The sequence below is a fragment of the Neolamprologus brichardi genome, chromosome 1 (genome assembly GCF_056152115.1).
Source record: "Neolamprologus brichardi isolate AB-2024 chromosome 1, ASM5615211v1, whole genome shotgun sequence".
NCBI lineage: Eukaryota > Metazoa > Chordata > Actinopteri > Cichliformes > Cichlidae > Neolamprologus > Neolamprologus brichardi.
Window position 1 is genome coordinate 44,032,238 of NC_142104.1, and position 17,845 is coordinate 44,050,082.

The 17,845-nt window shown below is 42.3% G+C and overlaps 1 protein-coding gene across 2 annotated transcripts in view; it reads right to left on the reverse strand.

Annotated features, from left to right (window-relative positions):
- The window catches only part of arnt2 (aryl hydrocarbon receptor nuclear translocator 2), a 76,686-nt gene that overhangs the window by 40,628 nt on the left and 18,213 nt on the right, over positions 1-17,845 (reverse strand). For both annotated transcript variants that reach the window (XM_087842971.1, XM_087842975.1), the window contains 3 exons: positions 15,536-15,749; positions 11,926-12,139; positions 6,812-6,914 (listed from right to left, as the gene is read on the reverse strand). In XM_087842971.1, coding sequence (XP_087699097.1) covers positions 6,812-6,914; positions 11,926-12,139; positions 15,536-15,749 — 531 coding nt within the window. The remainder of the gene's footprint in view (positions 1-6,811; positions 6,915-11,925; positions 12,140-15,535; positions 15,750-17,845) is intronic.

Consider the following 17,845-nt stretch of genomic DNA (forward strand, 5'->3'; position numbering starts at 1 on the left):
CATCTCACACATTTGCAACACTTCTGAGGCAAATTTCTCTCCATAGGTTAGTTTTGCGGATGAACATTACATAAACGAGACTCAATCTAATAAAGGCTCCACAGACATGTTAGCCTGGTGATCGTGCTGTGTTCTCCTTTAGTGCTGTTTCTGCATGTGTCACAGATGCGTTTCAGTGTTTTCAACATGCTGTTTGAATTACGAAGAGCCAGAATAGCAACAGGAAAAAAGTCATCTCGACAGATTTCTGAGAATATAACACACTGAGTCCGTGCAGCTCTCAGGCCTTTGTGACAGATCCAGACCAAACAAGCTAAGAGCACACTCTGGCAATAACAGAAACAGCATGTTAGGGAAAAATGGAAAAGGTGAGGCTTTTCCAAGCTCTCAAAGGAGCCAGTGCTGCTTTCGTGTCATTTCTGCCAAAGGGTAATGAGGGCTGTGGGGCAAACCGAGTCACATGGTGACAGGAAACACAGAGAAAAAGACTAATTTAGAAACAAACTGGATTTGCAAAGAGTCTGAAGCGATGGAGTGGAGAGAATATCCACAGAGGGAAACTCTAATGATCTGTATACAGAACATCAGCCACCTGGTAAGAAAACTCTGAGACAACATTTCTAGTAATATTACTTAAGGATAAAAAGGCATAGAGCTTGAGGATATGTGGTGTGAAAAAGGTTATTTCAAAATCAGGTATGAGCCATATATTGGATTTTTCTTTTGTGGCATTTAGAAGCCTGGTGAGTGCACTTTCACAGCTGACTGGGTACAAATCTAATGTTACAGAATCAACAAGTCATCACTGTAAAATACCTGATCGACAAAATATACACACACTTCCAAGACTTGATTTAAACCCACTGGATCCTGATCTTAGTAAAGTCAGGATATGTTAACAACGTGTCAAACTCAAGGCCTGCGGGCCACATCAATAATACATCACAACAATAATAAAGATTTATTATTATCGTTATGTATGGCCCGGCGAGTTTAGGTGCTAATAACAGACAAACTACAGATCCCATAATGCAGCGCTGCAGCCTCCTTGCTGAACTCTAAGCTAACTGGGAACATTCCTGCGTCAATCAAGTCAAACTTCTGTTATTGTGAAGCTCGCCGCTCACTATGGTGGAGAGAGAAGTTGATTCTGAAAGCAGAGACTGAATATATGTTTACAGACATGCTGGTAAACCCGTGTGTCTTATTAGTGGAGCTAATGTGGCTGTAATTAAGGAATTTAATTTAAGACAGAACTACAAGACAAAACGTCAGGATAAGCTGAAAAACCTAAATGCAGAAACTACAGGAAGTAGACGAGCTAAAGAAGAATCTGACATTTCAGCAGACGTTTGTCACCAGAGCAAAATCACAAAGTGAAGCTGTTGTGAAAGTTTTATTGTAGCAGAGGAGCCAAATCAGCTGGTACCACTCTGAAGAGCTGCAGGATGAAGCTGTGCGACGTCTTGTGTCCAGACAAAACGCAGAGTTTGGCAAATGTGAGCCTGAGCAGAAATACGATTGCTGATCGGGTTTGTGAGATGGCCACTGATTTAAGAACACAGCTGTGTGAAAGAAGCAAAAACTTTACTGCATACTCTCTGTGGATGAAAGTACAGACATGATGGACATTGGACAGCTGACCATCTTCATCCGTGGAGAGGAAATATTGAACATTAATCGATGCACAACGACAGGAAAAGACATTTTTTTAAACGTATGTCAAAGTGTAACCGACATGAAACTGTCCTGGGACAAACAACAGATGGAGCGCCGGTGTCGTGTGGTGAAAAAGTGGACTAGTCAGCAGGATGTGAGTAAAGATGCAGGAGGAGAACTGTACCGGTGAGTTAACAGCACATCACTGATCACACACCAGGAAACGCTGTGTGGTAAAGTCCTAAAAATTGAGCATGTAATGATCACCGTGACGCAAACTGTATTTTATCTGAGCTAAAGGTTTAAATCACCGTCAGTTTCAGTGTGTTATGTGGGAAATAGATTCAGAGTTTGCCGACATTCCTCATCAGGTCCGCTGGCTGAGTCAGTTCATGGACATGTATGAGGGCATTTCAAGTGAAGCCGTCACAGATGCACCAGTGCAGCCTGCCTCACTTTCCCTGCAAGTAATGTTGAACCAAGTCGGCACACCTTGCTGATAAGCTGAGTTCACTGAGTTCACGCGGCACTTTGGTGACTTTGAAGCACAAAACGAAAACTTCAAGCTGCTTCGCAAACCAATAATAACCAAAGGAATAATATTCCCGTCTGTTTTTATTCATATTTAGATATCAGGCCTTATTATCACATTGTCTGTGTTATTAGCAAATCCCTACATTAATGCCCCACAGTGAATCTCTACCTTATCGTGATAAGGTTTTGTCTGTCCCAGCGATCCCAGGGGCTATGCTGTCATTCAAGTTGATCCTGGGTGAGGGACCAGACAAAGAGGGATTCAGAAAAGCCCTATGAATGTAAAATCCAGGGAACAGTTCACCCATCGTGGGATAGGGTTACCAGGCTCCTGCCCTGGAGCTCGGCCTGGGGAGTTTGCCCCGAAGGAGAGCACCTGGTGGCCATGCCTTAGCCTATGGGGCGCAGCCAGGCATAGCCCGAAGAAGCGACATGAGCCCACCCTCCTGTAAGCCCACCTGCAAGAGGCACCGTAGGCAGGCTAGCATCCAGCGGGAGACTGGTGACATTAAGTGGACCATGTTCAGCACATGAAACTGCTTCACTGAGCTGTGGCAGAAATGTGGCTGCTGCCTGTCGTTGTGGTAACCCTAAAACCAGACGGTGGACACTGGAGATGGAGGGAGCTATCATGCTGAAGGAGGAGTCCTATCAGGCTCGTGGGACTTTGGAGGCAGCCGATCAGTACTGGCAGGCCAAGGCATTCAACTACGTTCCTCTGAGGAGTCTGTGGGTGGAGCCTGATCCACTGCTAGGAGCCATTCGGTCCTCATACAACCGTTGCAAGAGTTTGGACCACATACAAGAAATCAGACTCATTGCCAGTGAGTGTTGGACGGCCCTTTGTCACTGATTCTGTTCATAATTCTTATAGACAGAATTGCTGTCTATGAGAAACACCATTTGCATGAAGTCTACCTGAGCAACTCCAAGTCCAATGCAATAAAATAAAACCATAAAATATCATTTGCTGGACTGTTCAATTGGAATTGCGTGAGATGCATGACAAAAGGTCAATAAATAAACCTCACAAGATCAAAGGTTTACACTGACAGGCATGACATTAAGAACTGTGAACAGACTCCTGATTTTTAGTGTTAAGTATTCATCAACAGGAGCAGTGGTGGTGCCATAGTTGAAGGTTTTCAGTGGGAGTGAGCAGGATGGACAACATAAGACATTACAGAGGGAAGGTTGGGATAGTTTGGACATATGCAGAAGAGAGAGAGAATCTACTGGACAAAGGAGACTGAATATGAAGCTGAAGGCAGGAAAAAGGGGAAGACCACAAAGAAAATTCATGGATGTACTGAAAGAGGACGAGTGGTGTGACAGAAGACGATGCTAAAGATAGGGGGAGATTGTGGCAGATGATTGGCTGTAGTGACCTCTAAAGGGAGTCAGTGGAAGAAGCTAGAAAATTCTCCAACAATGTCAAATGTAACATTTTAAGTAAATGAGGCCATTACTGCTGTTCCTACAGCTGTGGTTCTGATTGTGAATTATTATTGTAGAGTCTTTTCTTTGGGGTGGCTGTAGCTCAGGTGGTAGAGCAGGTCATCTACTGATCGGAAGGTTGGTGGTTCAATTCCTGGCTTCCCCCAGTCTGCATGCCAAATATCCTTGGGCAAGATACTAACCCCAAATTGCTCTCCGATGCATCCATTGGAGTATGAATGTGTGTGAATGTTAGCTATGAAGCACTTAGAAAGATGTGCTTGTGTGATTGGGTGAATGCACAAGTTGTGTAAAGCGCTTTGAGCTCAGATGAGTAGAAAAGCGCTTTATAAGAACCATTTACCGTTTACCTTTCAATATAAAGTACCTTGAGTTGCCTCAAGGTACTTGTTGCGATTTGGTACTATGTAAATAAAACATAATTAACTCAACACATCATTCATTAATTTAAAAAAAATAATAATAATTGATAAAAAGCCATTCCTATTTGAAAAAATACACATTTTTGAGGTTTGACCATAGTTTTACATGGACTACACCTCCTGTAAGGTGTCTCATAGGCACATTTAGACAAACTGTGCTGTCAGTAAATAGCTTACCAGTGGTAATAAATAGGGCTGGGTATCGTCACTGATTTCTAGAATCGATTCAATCCACGATTCGATTTGAATCTGGGAAATTTTGACAGTCAGAAATATTATAATTCAGATCAGTACATTTACATATTTTTGTATCTATAAAAAGGAAGCTGACACACGCAAGACTTTATCAAAGGTGTGAGCATCACAGCAGAGGCCTTTGTGTCAAAGTAGCTGAAGATAAAACAGAAAAACATGAAGGTTTTCCTGTTCTGGGATTTTATAAAAATATTCTGCAGTAGATCAAAAACGAAAGAAAACCATTAATCAACACATGAACGTTATCTCTACGTTACGGCGGTTTTATTAGAGACACGGTTAAGCGTTTTGCATTTTGCATAATTTTAAAAAGTTTAAATTTGTTCAGTATTGAACGGCAGAAATTAGGTTTTCTTTTCGGAAGAATGTAAAACGAAAAAGAAAAAAAACGTCGGCCGACAGCCTGTAAACAACGGTAGACTTGTGCGTAACAAGGAAGCAAATAATGCAGAAAACAGTACAGAGAGAGAGAGAGAGAGAGAGAGCTGTGCATCGTGGTCGAAGCAAAACAGTAAAAGTCAGAGTGAATTCATGACGATGTTTTTGTGAAGCTAGTTTGGATCTTCTTTTGCTGCTGGTTCGGTCAATATTGTTTGGAGAGACATCAAACTAACAGCTTCAGAATCAGCGCATAAAGGGCGTGAACACAAAGCCCGACCCGCCCACAGATCAGAATCAGCGAGCTGCCGGCTTTCAGCCCCGACCGTGAGAAAGGCGACATCTCACTGATTCTGATCCGCGGTCGTGCTGTGTGTTTAAGTCTTTGTGCAGAATCCGTGTTCCTGCTCTCATTTACTGTCTTAGCTGTTTAGTGGTTGTTGAAATTTTGTGAGATTTCACCAGAGATTCTGGCGTTTCGGGCAAAATAAATTTATATTAAAAAATCGATTCAGGATTTTAATGAATCAATTTTACGTCATCCAAGCCAGAATCGATTTTAATCGATAAATCGATTATAAAAACCCACCCCTAGTAATAAAGCAGAGCTCTACTCTGCCCACATTGATGTAAAAATCTCACAACAATGACAGATCCCCAACCATTTCTGTGACTGCCTAACTTCTTTCTGATGTGACGTTTATGTGATCTGCTCTGCAGCTTGATTTACATCTTATATTTCTGGTATAAACATATCCATTAACTGCCCCTGTTTAAATTAGATGTTGTTACCTTTTTATAGCTGCTAACACAGCAGGGAGGCTGTTGTGGTTGCAGGATTAGTGACTGTACTCTGCACTTAACAGGCTGCTATTGTGTGGACTAACGCTGCAGTGATTAGAGGGAGGCATAGAGACACATCATTATAACCAGGCTTCCATTTCCTTTCGTCAGCAACCACGACATCTCAATAGATATTACACTGAACGTAAGTCTCAATCTTGGTCTCACCGCTGCCCTGTAGGTCTAAGATGGCCTATTTTTAAAGGGATCCAGGGGCAACGCAGCAAAGGCTACAACAACAAAGCAGAAAAAACAAAGACGCTCCCTTCCTGCTACAATACATCAAACGCTGCTCAGAATCACTGTAACCCATTTCATCTGTGCTTGCTTGCATTTCAACAGATTTCAGTCTCAAGCTCAAAGCAATCAAAGAGCAGATTTGGCCTTACATCAGACTACCCTGCTTTCCCCCAACACTTTAGCATTACCCAAATAAATGACTGATGCAGTGATGAGTAAAAGTAACCAGTTGAAAAATTCCATGGATCACATTTACATCATATATTTAAACAATCTGACAAATAAAACTGAAATCAAACCCAGAGAAACTAGTAAAAGAAATTTATGATCACACTAACGGCCAAGCTAAACTTTCCACGATCTACTCCATAAAGCTTAACCCATTCGTTACTATAATATCATTTTGAATGTCCGTCTTTGTCTTATGTGCTGTGTAATATAACTCTGAGTTCAACGCGCTGTTCTATAGTGCAGTCATGTGTGGGCTGGGCCACAAAGGTCGCAGCTGAAATTTACTTTGAAATGACTAAGTATGTATATTGTAACTTTGTTGCAGTTTATTGTTTGATAACAGCATTTTGGTTATTTTGTAAGTGATTTAAGTGTTAGTCACATGTTTAGTGAGAGCTGTTGATTATAGATTTAATTTTCTGCTAAAGCGGAGCATTTAACAGGTATTTTCATTAGAAAACTGCGTTTCCCAGAATCCTTTGTGGTAGACGAAAGTTACTCTGGGTTTTAGGTAGCAAAGAAAGTTTCGGGAAGCCATTATGTTGCTCTGATGTCGAGAAGTTTATTTGTTGTACATTCCCCTTTTTGAAACCTTATATAAAGACTATCGTTTCTACAACTGATGTCCGATCCAATTTTTTGGCTGAGTGGATTTGCCACAACAATGTATATTTGGGTGGGCCCACTGGAAGTTTTGGCTTTTAGGTAGCCCACAGCACTCTTGACTCTTGGGTGCTCGAAAGGCACAAAATCTAAATCCCCCCCCTGGAAAACAACTTGGTCACACACACCTCATTCGGCATATGAACGAGCGTCGGGAGCCCATGCACATTCTCATGGAGGATTGTTGTCCTTCCTTCTTCACCGTTCCTGTCTTCAGGTCCAGAATTCTCCCTGTTGACACACAAACAACATCTTTAATAATAATATTACACATGTATAGTCTGCAACAACGCTGCCGTGGTCCTGGGTAGGGCTGCCACGATTAGTCGACTAGTCACGATTACGTCGACTATCAAAATCGTCAACGACTGATTTAATAGTCGACGCATCGTTTGAAGCTTTGTAAGATCACAAAAGACGCAGGAATAAGTAGTAGGATTTAAGAGTGTAATAACGGACTGAAACAGAAGATGGCAGCACTGCATGTACAAGGATGCCAGCTGCCGTTAAACCCCGAAGAAGAAGAAGCTGTCCCAGAATTCATAGCGCAGCCCAGCTCAGTTTCCAACAATGGCGGCAGCTACTTAGTTTTAATATTACTCTTATTATTCTTTCTGGGTCACAAAATAAACGTTTAACATATTTTCAGGCGAGAATGTAGCTGTGTAAACCTCAAATATCTGCTCAGTTTATCAAGACACCACATATTTTCAAAAGCGCTCCGACGTTTTCGGAGACGTCTGTTACCCACTAGCTCGATAGCTAGCCGGGGGCTAGGCTAACTAGAGCCGTGAGAACACCGGACCCACCGCTGTCTTTCGCTACTCAGGTTAAACATGATATATAAGTCACTTAGATAACTTAAAAATGTTATTGTTTGGCTTTTTTCAGTATTTTATTTGTTCCTGAGTAAATCGGTTTGGCTGAGATTAAAGTTATAGTTTTTACACAGCTGAATAAACGTCAAGCAGACAGCTGATTATCAGAAGTGTGAGATGCTCGAGAATTTACTCCGGTGTCCTGTTATATTTTAGATAGCAAGGAGTTTATTAAACTTCACCGAAACAATCTGCAGATTTCATTAAAATTTAATAAACTATCATCTTGTCTTTATTTTTAGTTAGCACATACCTTAAACACTTAAAGCTGTAAGCTAATGATAGTTATATAAGAGCAGATGCTGCTGGTGCAATAAGCTGTACGTTTTACGTCCAATGGATGATGATCTGATTAGTCGACTATCAAAATAATCGTTTGTGGCAGCCCTAGTCCTGGGGCTTCTGCCCAGTGTTTTACGTTCGGTCCAGCACTGCTTTGTTTTTTATTTTGAAATCAGCTTTAAAGCTGTTTGTAATCCTGAGTGCACACAGTGTTTCATGATCAAGTGGACATGTAGTTTTATCTATTTATCTCTATTGGAGAGAACTTTAGATTGTAAGTGATGGCTCGAACACAGTGAAGCTAAGGTGTACTTGTGTACTTTTGCTTTGACACCAGCAGTGAGTACTGGCTCATCCTTTATCACATTCAAAAGAACATTTACTGATTTCCTCTGTGGCAATGAACCAAACAAATGGCACTGGGTCAGTTTCTGGGGAGTAGATCCAAGCAGGATCATGAGATCAGAACAGAGTTCATCAATACTGCCATTTTAGCAATATCCAATCAGTCTGTTGTATCTAGAATGACACAGTGTTTTAATAAAGCCTGATTACTCGTCCTGTGACTGACATCAAACCACTTGTGTTATCTAAGTGCACATTAAATCCCTTGACCAATTCTCTTCACTGAGACGGGGCTGAAAAGAGCGACATTCGAATTGAAGGCTTGAAAAGAAAGCTGATTACTGAGACGGACAGAAAAAAAGCTTCACTGACCTCAGAAAGTTCAGTACTTTTAGTGTCCAGAAACCATGAAGCTGACTGGATATTCACACTAGGCGTTATATATTTAATATACTCAATGTATCGGGAGTTTTTCCCACATATGACGGCTTTATCGTAAACATCAAGTATAAAGTGCTTAAGGGGGAAAAATTCACGTGGAGTTTTTTCCCCTCATGCTGCAAATGCATCATTATGTCACGGTCCTGGGTCAGTGACCCAGTGTTTTGAGTTTCTTGTGCCTCTGAGTTTTTTGTATTATGTTCTTAGTTCTCTTTGTTGTCCCAGCTTATTCTTTAGTGTCTTAGTTTGGTTTTCTTGTCTTCTGTTTAGTTCTCTGAGTATTTAGTAGCTGCCCTCTGTGTCTCTTTGTTGTTGGTGTTGTCTGTGTTTCTTAGTTGCTCTGTCTCCCCTAGTCTAGTTTGCGTCTGTGCTAATTCCTGTTTTACTTTGAAGGTCTGTGTCTCATGTGAGTGTATCCTACTTTGCTTCCTTGTCTCGTCAGTCCTGATTTCTCCCAGCTGTGCTCTCCTTCTGTGTCTCATTCCCCTCGTTACTTCCCAGTGTATTTAAACCCTGTGTTTCTCTGATTTAATGTTGCGTCGTCCCTCTTGCTGTGTGGATCTCCCTGTGTGTTTTAGTTCATCGTTTCCCAGTTTAGCTTAGTTTACTTTGTATGCTCGTTTTTCTGTGACCAGCAAATAAAGCTGTGATTTCGAGTTCATCCCCTGAGTCTGTGAGTCCTCATCTCCTGCCTGCCACACAACGTTTCATGACACATTAATTATGTTGGAATTTTTACGATTACGCAAGCTGTTCAAGAGTTACGGTAGTTTAAAGAAGCATTGGACAAACCTCTCACAGTGACAGGTTAGTGGCTTACACAAAGAAAAAGATCGTTTTTATTTCGCTTTTAATTTTGTCTCATGAATTCTTGCTTGACCAACTTTTTTGGTGCTATGATTTTGTTTCTTAAAGGTGCTGACCACAGGAAGTCTGAGTGCAGCTGATGGTAAAAAAAAAAAACACATTTCAATTCATTCAGATTTTGTTTTTATTCAAAGCAGAAAAAAATAATGAAGGGTCAATTTGAATGAGTACAGCAGAGCAACTTTAGGCAGTAAGTGGTTGAAGATAATAGTTTTGGAGGTTATGTAAACATATTGTGATATTAGATGTTTTACACACAAACTTAATGATCCATACAGAAGGTTAAGCACCATAGTAAACGTGGACCAACTCACTCATCACAAACGAACCCAACAACGTCTCAGTTAAGGACCAGGGCAGAGATTCAGCCATCATAAGGTACAACACACCTTCAAACTGCTTTATTCTGTAAGGTATTATATCAGACACACAAATAACCAGCTGATGCCCTGTGAGCAGCACCACATACAACAAACAGGACAAACTAAAAACTACAGGTGCAGGAAGTTTGCTTTGAGCCCTGGGCCAGATGTTACCGGGTGAGCAGCCGGGTCCGTCACAGGGAGGCAGACCATCACTCACACCTACAGTCACTTTAGCACCAGTAACCTAACCCTCTGCCACGCATGTTCATGTCTGCAAACTGCACACACAAACGCCGCAGGAGCTTCTTCCTGTGTAGCAACCGTGCTACCCTTCGAACACCACGCTGCCAACAGCATTTTAATAATCATAATCAAAGACTTCTCTTAAATCCAAGCTGGGAGCTGTTTCCACAAGCCTGACAGCCGAAGGCTCTGCCTTCTGTTTTACCTTTAAAACTCTAGTAAGGAAAAACAAGTCAGACTGAACTCTAAGAGTAAAGTGCTCTGTTGTGATCATATGAGCGTGTGAGCACTTTATCCTTCTGACATCCTCATGTCTGCGTTCTGGGTCACCTGAAGGATTTTCAGGGAGCTTTTAGAATAGTGAGATAACAACAGATGAGTATTTGTTGTATTTCAGCATCGCTCAGAGACAAAAGTATTTGTATGTTAGAAATACTGGCAGGTCCTTGTTAAAGGACATATCCTCATTAAAATGACTGGTGTGTGGTTCTGGGGACTTCCACAAACTGTACTGGGATAAACATCTGTGATAAAATATGAATAGAAAAATAGCATTAATATTTTTGTGTGCCATAATAAAAAAAAAAACTGTACTACGACCTTCTCACCAAAAATAATCAACTCATTCTTTCTGCAGCTACAGACATCAGCAACTCCTCTGGAGGAGTTTTGGTCTACTGGGAGCTGACGCATGTTGTTCAGTCCTTCCACATCAACAAACTGGAAAACCAAGCAGCCACGCACACGACGAGGAGGAGAAGAAGAGGAGTCAATTAAACGTAACCCAGTGACTTCATAGGCTGTGCTTGTGTACGCGTGCATGCTGGTGTGTTTTCATCTGCCAGAGCTCGACACAGGGATTACTGGGTTACGTGGATTACACAGCACTGCTGGGTGCTCAGAGGCTCTGGAGTCAACGCACAGAGCAACAGGCACACTCTGTGGTGATCCAGACTGCAGTCTGAAGGAGGTTTAAGAAAACAACGCTGCCCTCGAGTGGGCAATCCAAGTATTGCAGAGGTTTTTACATTTCAAATGTTACAGTCAGTCTTTCAGCTTTAAATACATCATATGTATGCAGCTCGAATTATAATGTAACACTAAATATAATAACAGCAGATTACAACAATACTTACACAATAAAATACCAGATTTAAACCAGACCTAAACCTTAATAATAGTTTCGGAGTTCAATTTCTAAATGCTAAATTAAAACGCCTTCAATAAATGTTCCTAATCTTAAATGACTTCTCCTTTTCTCCCCATTTCGATTCTTCCTCTGTGTCTAATGTTACAATAATGACACTCAGTTCTGCGAGGTGGCAGATCAGAGGTAGACTGAAGAAAGCTGCTCATCTTCCAAACAACAAGAACCCAGCTGTGATCTCCCTGGGTGACTGTGGAGCTCCACAAATAAATGTCAGCACCATCTAAACCCAAACACAGCTGTAGGACGGTTTCAGTTGGACCTGAAGCTTAAATGGTGGCACGAACCAAAAATGAACAAAGTGAGAAGGAAACCCAAATGTTTGTGACTCGAGCCTCATGCCGCTGGGTTGAGATGATCAGCTGGTCACTTCTGTCGTACTGTGTTATGATGAATCCAGTCTATGACGTACACGTCAACAAATCTTTAGAATAAGAGCTAACCCTTCAAACTGTGAAGGATATCAGAGTGTTACTTATTTTAAAAGGTACGCGTAGTGCAGCCTGACAAGTGGTCATAAAGACGCTCTGCTGCTCAAATCGTTTTACGAAACAACAATGATCAAAAGTACAACGCTCAAGCTGCAAGACTCATTTGTGACGATCTTTCTCTACCTGTCATGGAGTTTTCTGAGGTGCTGAGCTGTTCCCTCAGTTTGTCCACATCATCGGGGTGGACCTGCTCGTACAGAGTGCTGCCAAACCACTCGGACTGGGGATGGTTCAGCACTGGTGTCACCGAGTCCGACACGTAGATGACCCGACCCGTCTCTGCAGCAACCACAAACAGGAAGCCATCCGCCGCCTCCAAGATCAGGTGCTTTAGTTCCTACAGGGAAAGAAAGATTTATTACCAAGAAGCACGACCAAGTAGAGCAGCGGTCCCCAACCCCCGGGCCTCGGACCGGTCCGTGAGTCGTTTGGTACCGGGCCGCGAGAGTTGAGGCTCAGGTGTAAAAATGTATAGTTTTCAGGGTTTTTATCGGTTTTCAGCGTTATTTTGTCATCGTTTTTATCGTTTACTCTGTTTTCCTGGGTCTTTTCACGTGTGTTATGAATAAATCTTCTTTTTTTCGGTACCAGTACTAGTTTTATTTTGTTGTATTTATCCGCAACACCTTGAAGGCCGGTCCATGAAAATATTGTCGGGCATAAACCAGTCCGTGGTGCAAAAAAGGTTGGAGACCGCTGAAATAGACAAAGACAAATCAAGCAAACTTCAACCAAACACACAGTGAAAATGTGTTCAACGCAAATTAAGATGTAGGAAGTAAAAGTAAAAGTTAATAAAGCAAATGTACATTTGAGTAGATATAAATGTTTATAAGAAGATGGAAACTCTTGATTAACTTAAAATAATTACACCTCTGGTAATGCTGAAGAAATATGTTTTCAGTCACAAGACGACTGTCACTTTAAGCTATCGTCATTGAGATCTAGCAGCTCTGTGCTGCTGCTCCATCTGCATGTATGGCCGCAGGCAGGGAGAACAGCAGCAAGGGCATGACTGTCAGTAGATGCAATATTAAAGTCAGAGACAGCATGAAGGAGCTGCTCGTTTCTAGCTTGCACTTGGAATCTCTCACACTTGTTGCCGTCTCTTAATATAGGTGTATTTTCCATTACAGCCATCTTCCTCTTCCTCTCATCTGGTTAGCCATCACCAGTTTGTTTACCGGTATCTGGAAGTCCCACAGGATTAACTTGGTCATCCTCAACCACCCTAAGGGGTGTGTCCCATTTAGACTTCCAGGCCATACTCAGTGCAGATGTTTCATAACACCTGGTTATGGCGTCCTATGTATGCCCTGCCTGCTAGCATCTAGCACCCTGCTCTTATGTGCTGCAGGGACATCGAATGGAGCAATCGTGATCATTTGGCTGAGGGGGGTTCAGGCCTATGCACACAGAGAGAGCATCTCCTTGGTAAATCCACACTTCATGCCGACTTTTGGCTTAAAGTTGTCCTCTGGTGTTGTTGGCCACATCCCCATTGGATTTCTAATGAAGGCTCTTAGTGTCCTTTTGGTCTTGTATAGTTTTAGGCATTCCAGGGTCCATGCGTGAGGAACTGAGTCATTGCCTTTTTTGTAGTCAGTTCAGGCAGTGCACAGGTTGGTTAGTCTAGTCTTAAACTCTTGAAAGTGATAGGGAATACCGACAGCTCCATATTGTTATCTCTCGTCTTCTCAACATGTTTGTGGTTTGCAAGATTTACGAATCTTGAAGCTGCTGCAAGAAGCTGTGACTGCAAGGTGGTTGGTGCCTCTTGTGAAGCTGTAGAGGTGTCCTGTCAGGTTAAGCTTGGTTAAGCATCAGGTGGTTGCCTCCAGCCCTCACTGGAATCACCACCTCCAAATTTGTGGCCGTGGTCCTCAGCCAGAAAGGGTGGAGTGCCCGCTCTGCATTAGTGTGCAGCTGCTACTTCTCCACATCGAAATGAGTCGAGATAGTTCGGGGCATCTGACAAGGACGCCTCCTGCAGGCATGTCCCAGGACACATGCTGGAGTTCCCCTGGATAAACTGGATGAAGTGGCCAGGGAGGAGGAGGTGCTTTGGCTGGTAGCCTCCACGACTCAGATAAGTGGAGGAAAATGGATGGATGGTTGTTTATATCACATTGACAGTATTCTTTGGGAATGGCATAATAATGCATTTGAAAATGAAAGTGGGCTGATTTTAACTCCATCACAAAACACGTTAATTATTGTTTCTGAATCATATTTGTTTATATTAAGTGTTGTTAGTTCAAGGATGATAAAACATCGTGTGATTTTGTTGCGTTTACTTTGTGTGTAAGCAAAATTAAAAACAGGAAGTAGCCACGAATTGTTTTTAATTTAGTAGAACTTGAAATGTTTGTCAGTGGGTAAACAAGTTGTTCTTATTACTGTGTACTCAGAATGGCTACATTGCCCAACTTAGTTATCTTAAGTAAACTTTACTTGGTTTTTTTGAGGCAATGAGTTTGCATAATTGTTTTTTTTTTAGTTCTGGGAGCGAACGAGATTTTACAGCGTGCAGATTTTTGGTCACCGATTTAAAGACGTGCAGTTCAAAGACTTCTTTTAACAAAAGGGGTCTTTGTTGCACAGTAGAAGACATTCAGTATATTTGCTTGTCTCCTTTAACATAGATATGAACTTGAGTGACATCCCATTCTTAATCCTGTCCGTCCATCCTTTGCAGCTAAAACAGCTTTCCACAAGGTTTAAGTGCCTGTTTATGGGAATCTTTGACCATTCTTCCAGGAGCACGTTTGTGAGGTCAGACACTAACATTGGCCAGTCAAGTGGGGGCGATCGTGGCTCAAGAGTTGGGAGTTCGTCTTGTAATTGGAAGGTTGCCGGTTCGAGCCCCGGCTTGGACAGTCTCGGTCGTTGTGTCCTTGGGCAAGACACTTCACCCGTTGCCTACTGGTGGTGGTCAGAGGGCCCGGTGGCGCCAGTGTCCGGCAGCCTCGCCTCTGTCAGTGCGCCCCAGGGTGGCTGTGGCTACAATGTAGCTGCCATCACCAGTGTGTGAATGTGTGTGTGAATGGTTGGATGACTGGATATGTAAAGCACTTTGGGGTCCTTAGGGACTAGTAAAGCGCTATATAAATACAGGCCATTTACCATTTACAGGTGCACACTAATGTTGGAACAGCAAGGGGCCCAAACTGTGGGAGCATGAAATTGTCCAAAATGGACAATTTTCATCCCCACACCATGATCCCCTCTCCACCAAACTTTGCACCGTGTAGTCCGACAAGTACCGTTCTCCCAGCAACTCGTCCATCTGATTGCCAGACGGGGAAGGATGATTCATCGCTCCAGAGAATACGTATCACTGCTCTAGAGACAACTGGCAGTATGTTTACACTCCTGCATTCGACACTTTGCGCTTTGTGATGTATGCTTGGTTTCAGCTGCTTGGCCATGGAAACCCAATCTGCAACACTCACTCTTCTCCTCTACGCTAACCTGAAGACCACGTGAGGTCTGGAGGTCTGTAATGATTAACTCTGTGCACCGCCCACCTCAGCATCCACTGACCCCATTCTGTGATTGTATTCGACCAACCACATCCTTGCTGTTGTTCCCACTTCAACTAACAGTTGACTGCTGAATATTTTGTTGTGATGAAATTTCACAATAAAAAAATATTTGTTCTATGCCCGTTCCACTGCCATCCATCTTTGCTGTGAGCAGCTAGAGCTCTGCTCCTCTGACAGTGCAGTACCTGCTCCGTGAGAAAGGAGGGCTTATAGGCGCCATCGGTAGATGTGTTGCCGGTCCCCCTCATGGATTTCATATGGGAAACAGCCATACGCAGGATGGTCAGCTTATCAGGTTTTCGAGCTAAAGCACTGCAGGTGGGGACCATGTCCGATAGCTCGGTGATGTATTGGGTCATTTTGTTGCGCCGGCGTCTCTCGATCTCACTGTGGTTCTCTCTAAAACAGAGAGAAGATCAGTTACAGGATGGAAGATGCAAGTTGAGAAGCCCTTGCAGCCTCGGGATGCATCTTATCAGGATGTTTTGGAACTTTAGATGAAAGACTGTACAATCTGATCTCAAAGATACGCTTCGCTGTCAAATTATTCTTCTTTATTTTAACAATTCTGTGTTTAAATATTCATGTAAGAAGAAAGCAGTGACAATAACACAGGACACTAACAGTTAAGGACTTCAGTGGCTCCTCCAAGTATTGTTAAGTACTCTATAAAAACACCTATGTGTCTTAATCCTGGACATAATCTCCTCCTCTGACCATTATTATACAAACAGACACCAGTCTGAAACGGCCAGATTAGCTGGTCCCACTTTATTTGGGGAAGACACAAAAACAACCAATGAATCTTTAAGTTGTGTGAATGTCAGCAGGTTAAGCTGCAGACTTTACAGATTTACCAGCAGGTATGGATAGGGATGGGTATCGAAAACCGGTTCTTGTTCAGAACCGGTTCCCACTGTTTCAATTCCTTGGAATTGTTTGCCATTTTTGCAAACGATTCCCTTATCGATTCCAGTCGCCCCGAATGACGTCACCACGTTGCGGAGCGTCATTTACCTGGCAAACATGGCGGCTCAAACGCTAAAAAGTTTGGTTCTACTTTACGAGAATGGATGACAACAGGGCAACTTGCAATACTTGCAAAGTAGATATTTCATTTAAGGGAGGAAACACGACGAATATGTAAAAGCATTTGCTCACAAAACCCGCGATGACCTTAAATAAATGTCATGTTTTTAATTCCGCTCCGGACTCGTGAATCTCAACCCAGCAGCAGCGGTAACGTTTGCACGTCCTCTCCCGTTAATGCGGCAGGTAAATAATCAACTAACAGTGCAGATTATGTTAGCGCGATCTGCCTTATTACAAACCTGCCATTACTGTACATTTAGGTGACCATGATGAGACAGAGTCTGGCTCAGATGCTGGCAGCTCTCGCTGCAGTCTACCGTAGCGTCTCCTTTCAGGCAGGATAGACGAATGTCACCGAGCAGTGACTCAGTTTGTGGTAAAAGGCTTGCAGCCGTTTGCCACAGCAGATGCCCCCGATTTTCGGTAAGTGAATGTGTTTAATTGTAGGCAGGGACATTATTGGATATTCTTGTGTAATTGCTACATAAGAATATTTATTTTATTATTTTACATTCACAATTTTTTTCCCTGGGGACCCTGTGACACCCCATTGAAGAGTCGTAGGTTGGATCTGTTAAGATCTCACTGTTGGGTTTGTAAGGCCATGTTACTCCTAAATTTCTATCTTGTTCAAAGAGAAGATATAAAACAAAGATCTAAGCTAATTGACCTTAGTGTTCTCCTTTTTTTAAAAAAAAATAATCGATAAGAGAATCGATAAGAGAATCGATAAAGAATCGAATCGTTAAACAGAATCGAAAATGGAATCGGAATCGTGAAAATCTTATCAATACCCATCCCTAGGTATGGATATACATAACAATCATGCTAGAGTCCAGTTGGTCGTTTTTATTGACACAGATTCTCATAAAACTCGCAATTCTCTGAAATATTTGGGATGCAGTCAGAAGATTTTGGGTAAAAATTGAAAAATAAATGGATAAAATAAAATACGAGATAATTGCACAATACCAAAATAAAACATACCAAGCTCTGCATAAGCTCAGCATACAAGGGAAGCTCTCGGCTTCGCTTACATCTGTCCCACATGTTGGGAATCCAAGTATGGAAAAAAACATCCTGGAAATCTTGTTAGATGTAACAGTAAAGGTATAACCAGAGTACAACTAAGGCTCTGTGGCTTCAGATCATAGTTATATTTTACATTTATGGTTTGGGTGTGCTCATGAAGAGCGAACAAAACACACAGTGAAGCCAAATCTTAATGCGAGGCTGATAAAAAGTCCGGTTCTTGCTCGTTTCTGTAGCAGAAACGTCGACCATGCTGTGACGCACCTGTGAGAGGAGATAAGACACGCAGAATAAACCTCATGATTCTGGAATTGGCTTTTTATTTCTTATGATTATTTTGGATTATTTTAACTTCGTATGAATTCATTACT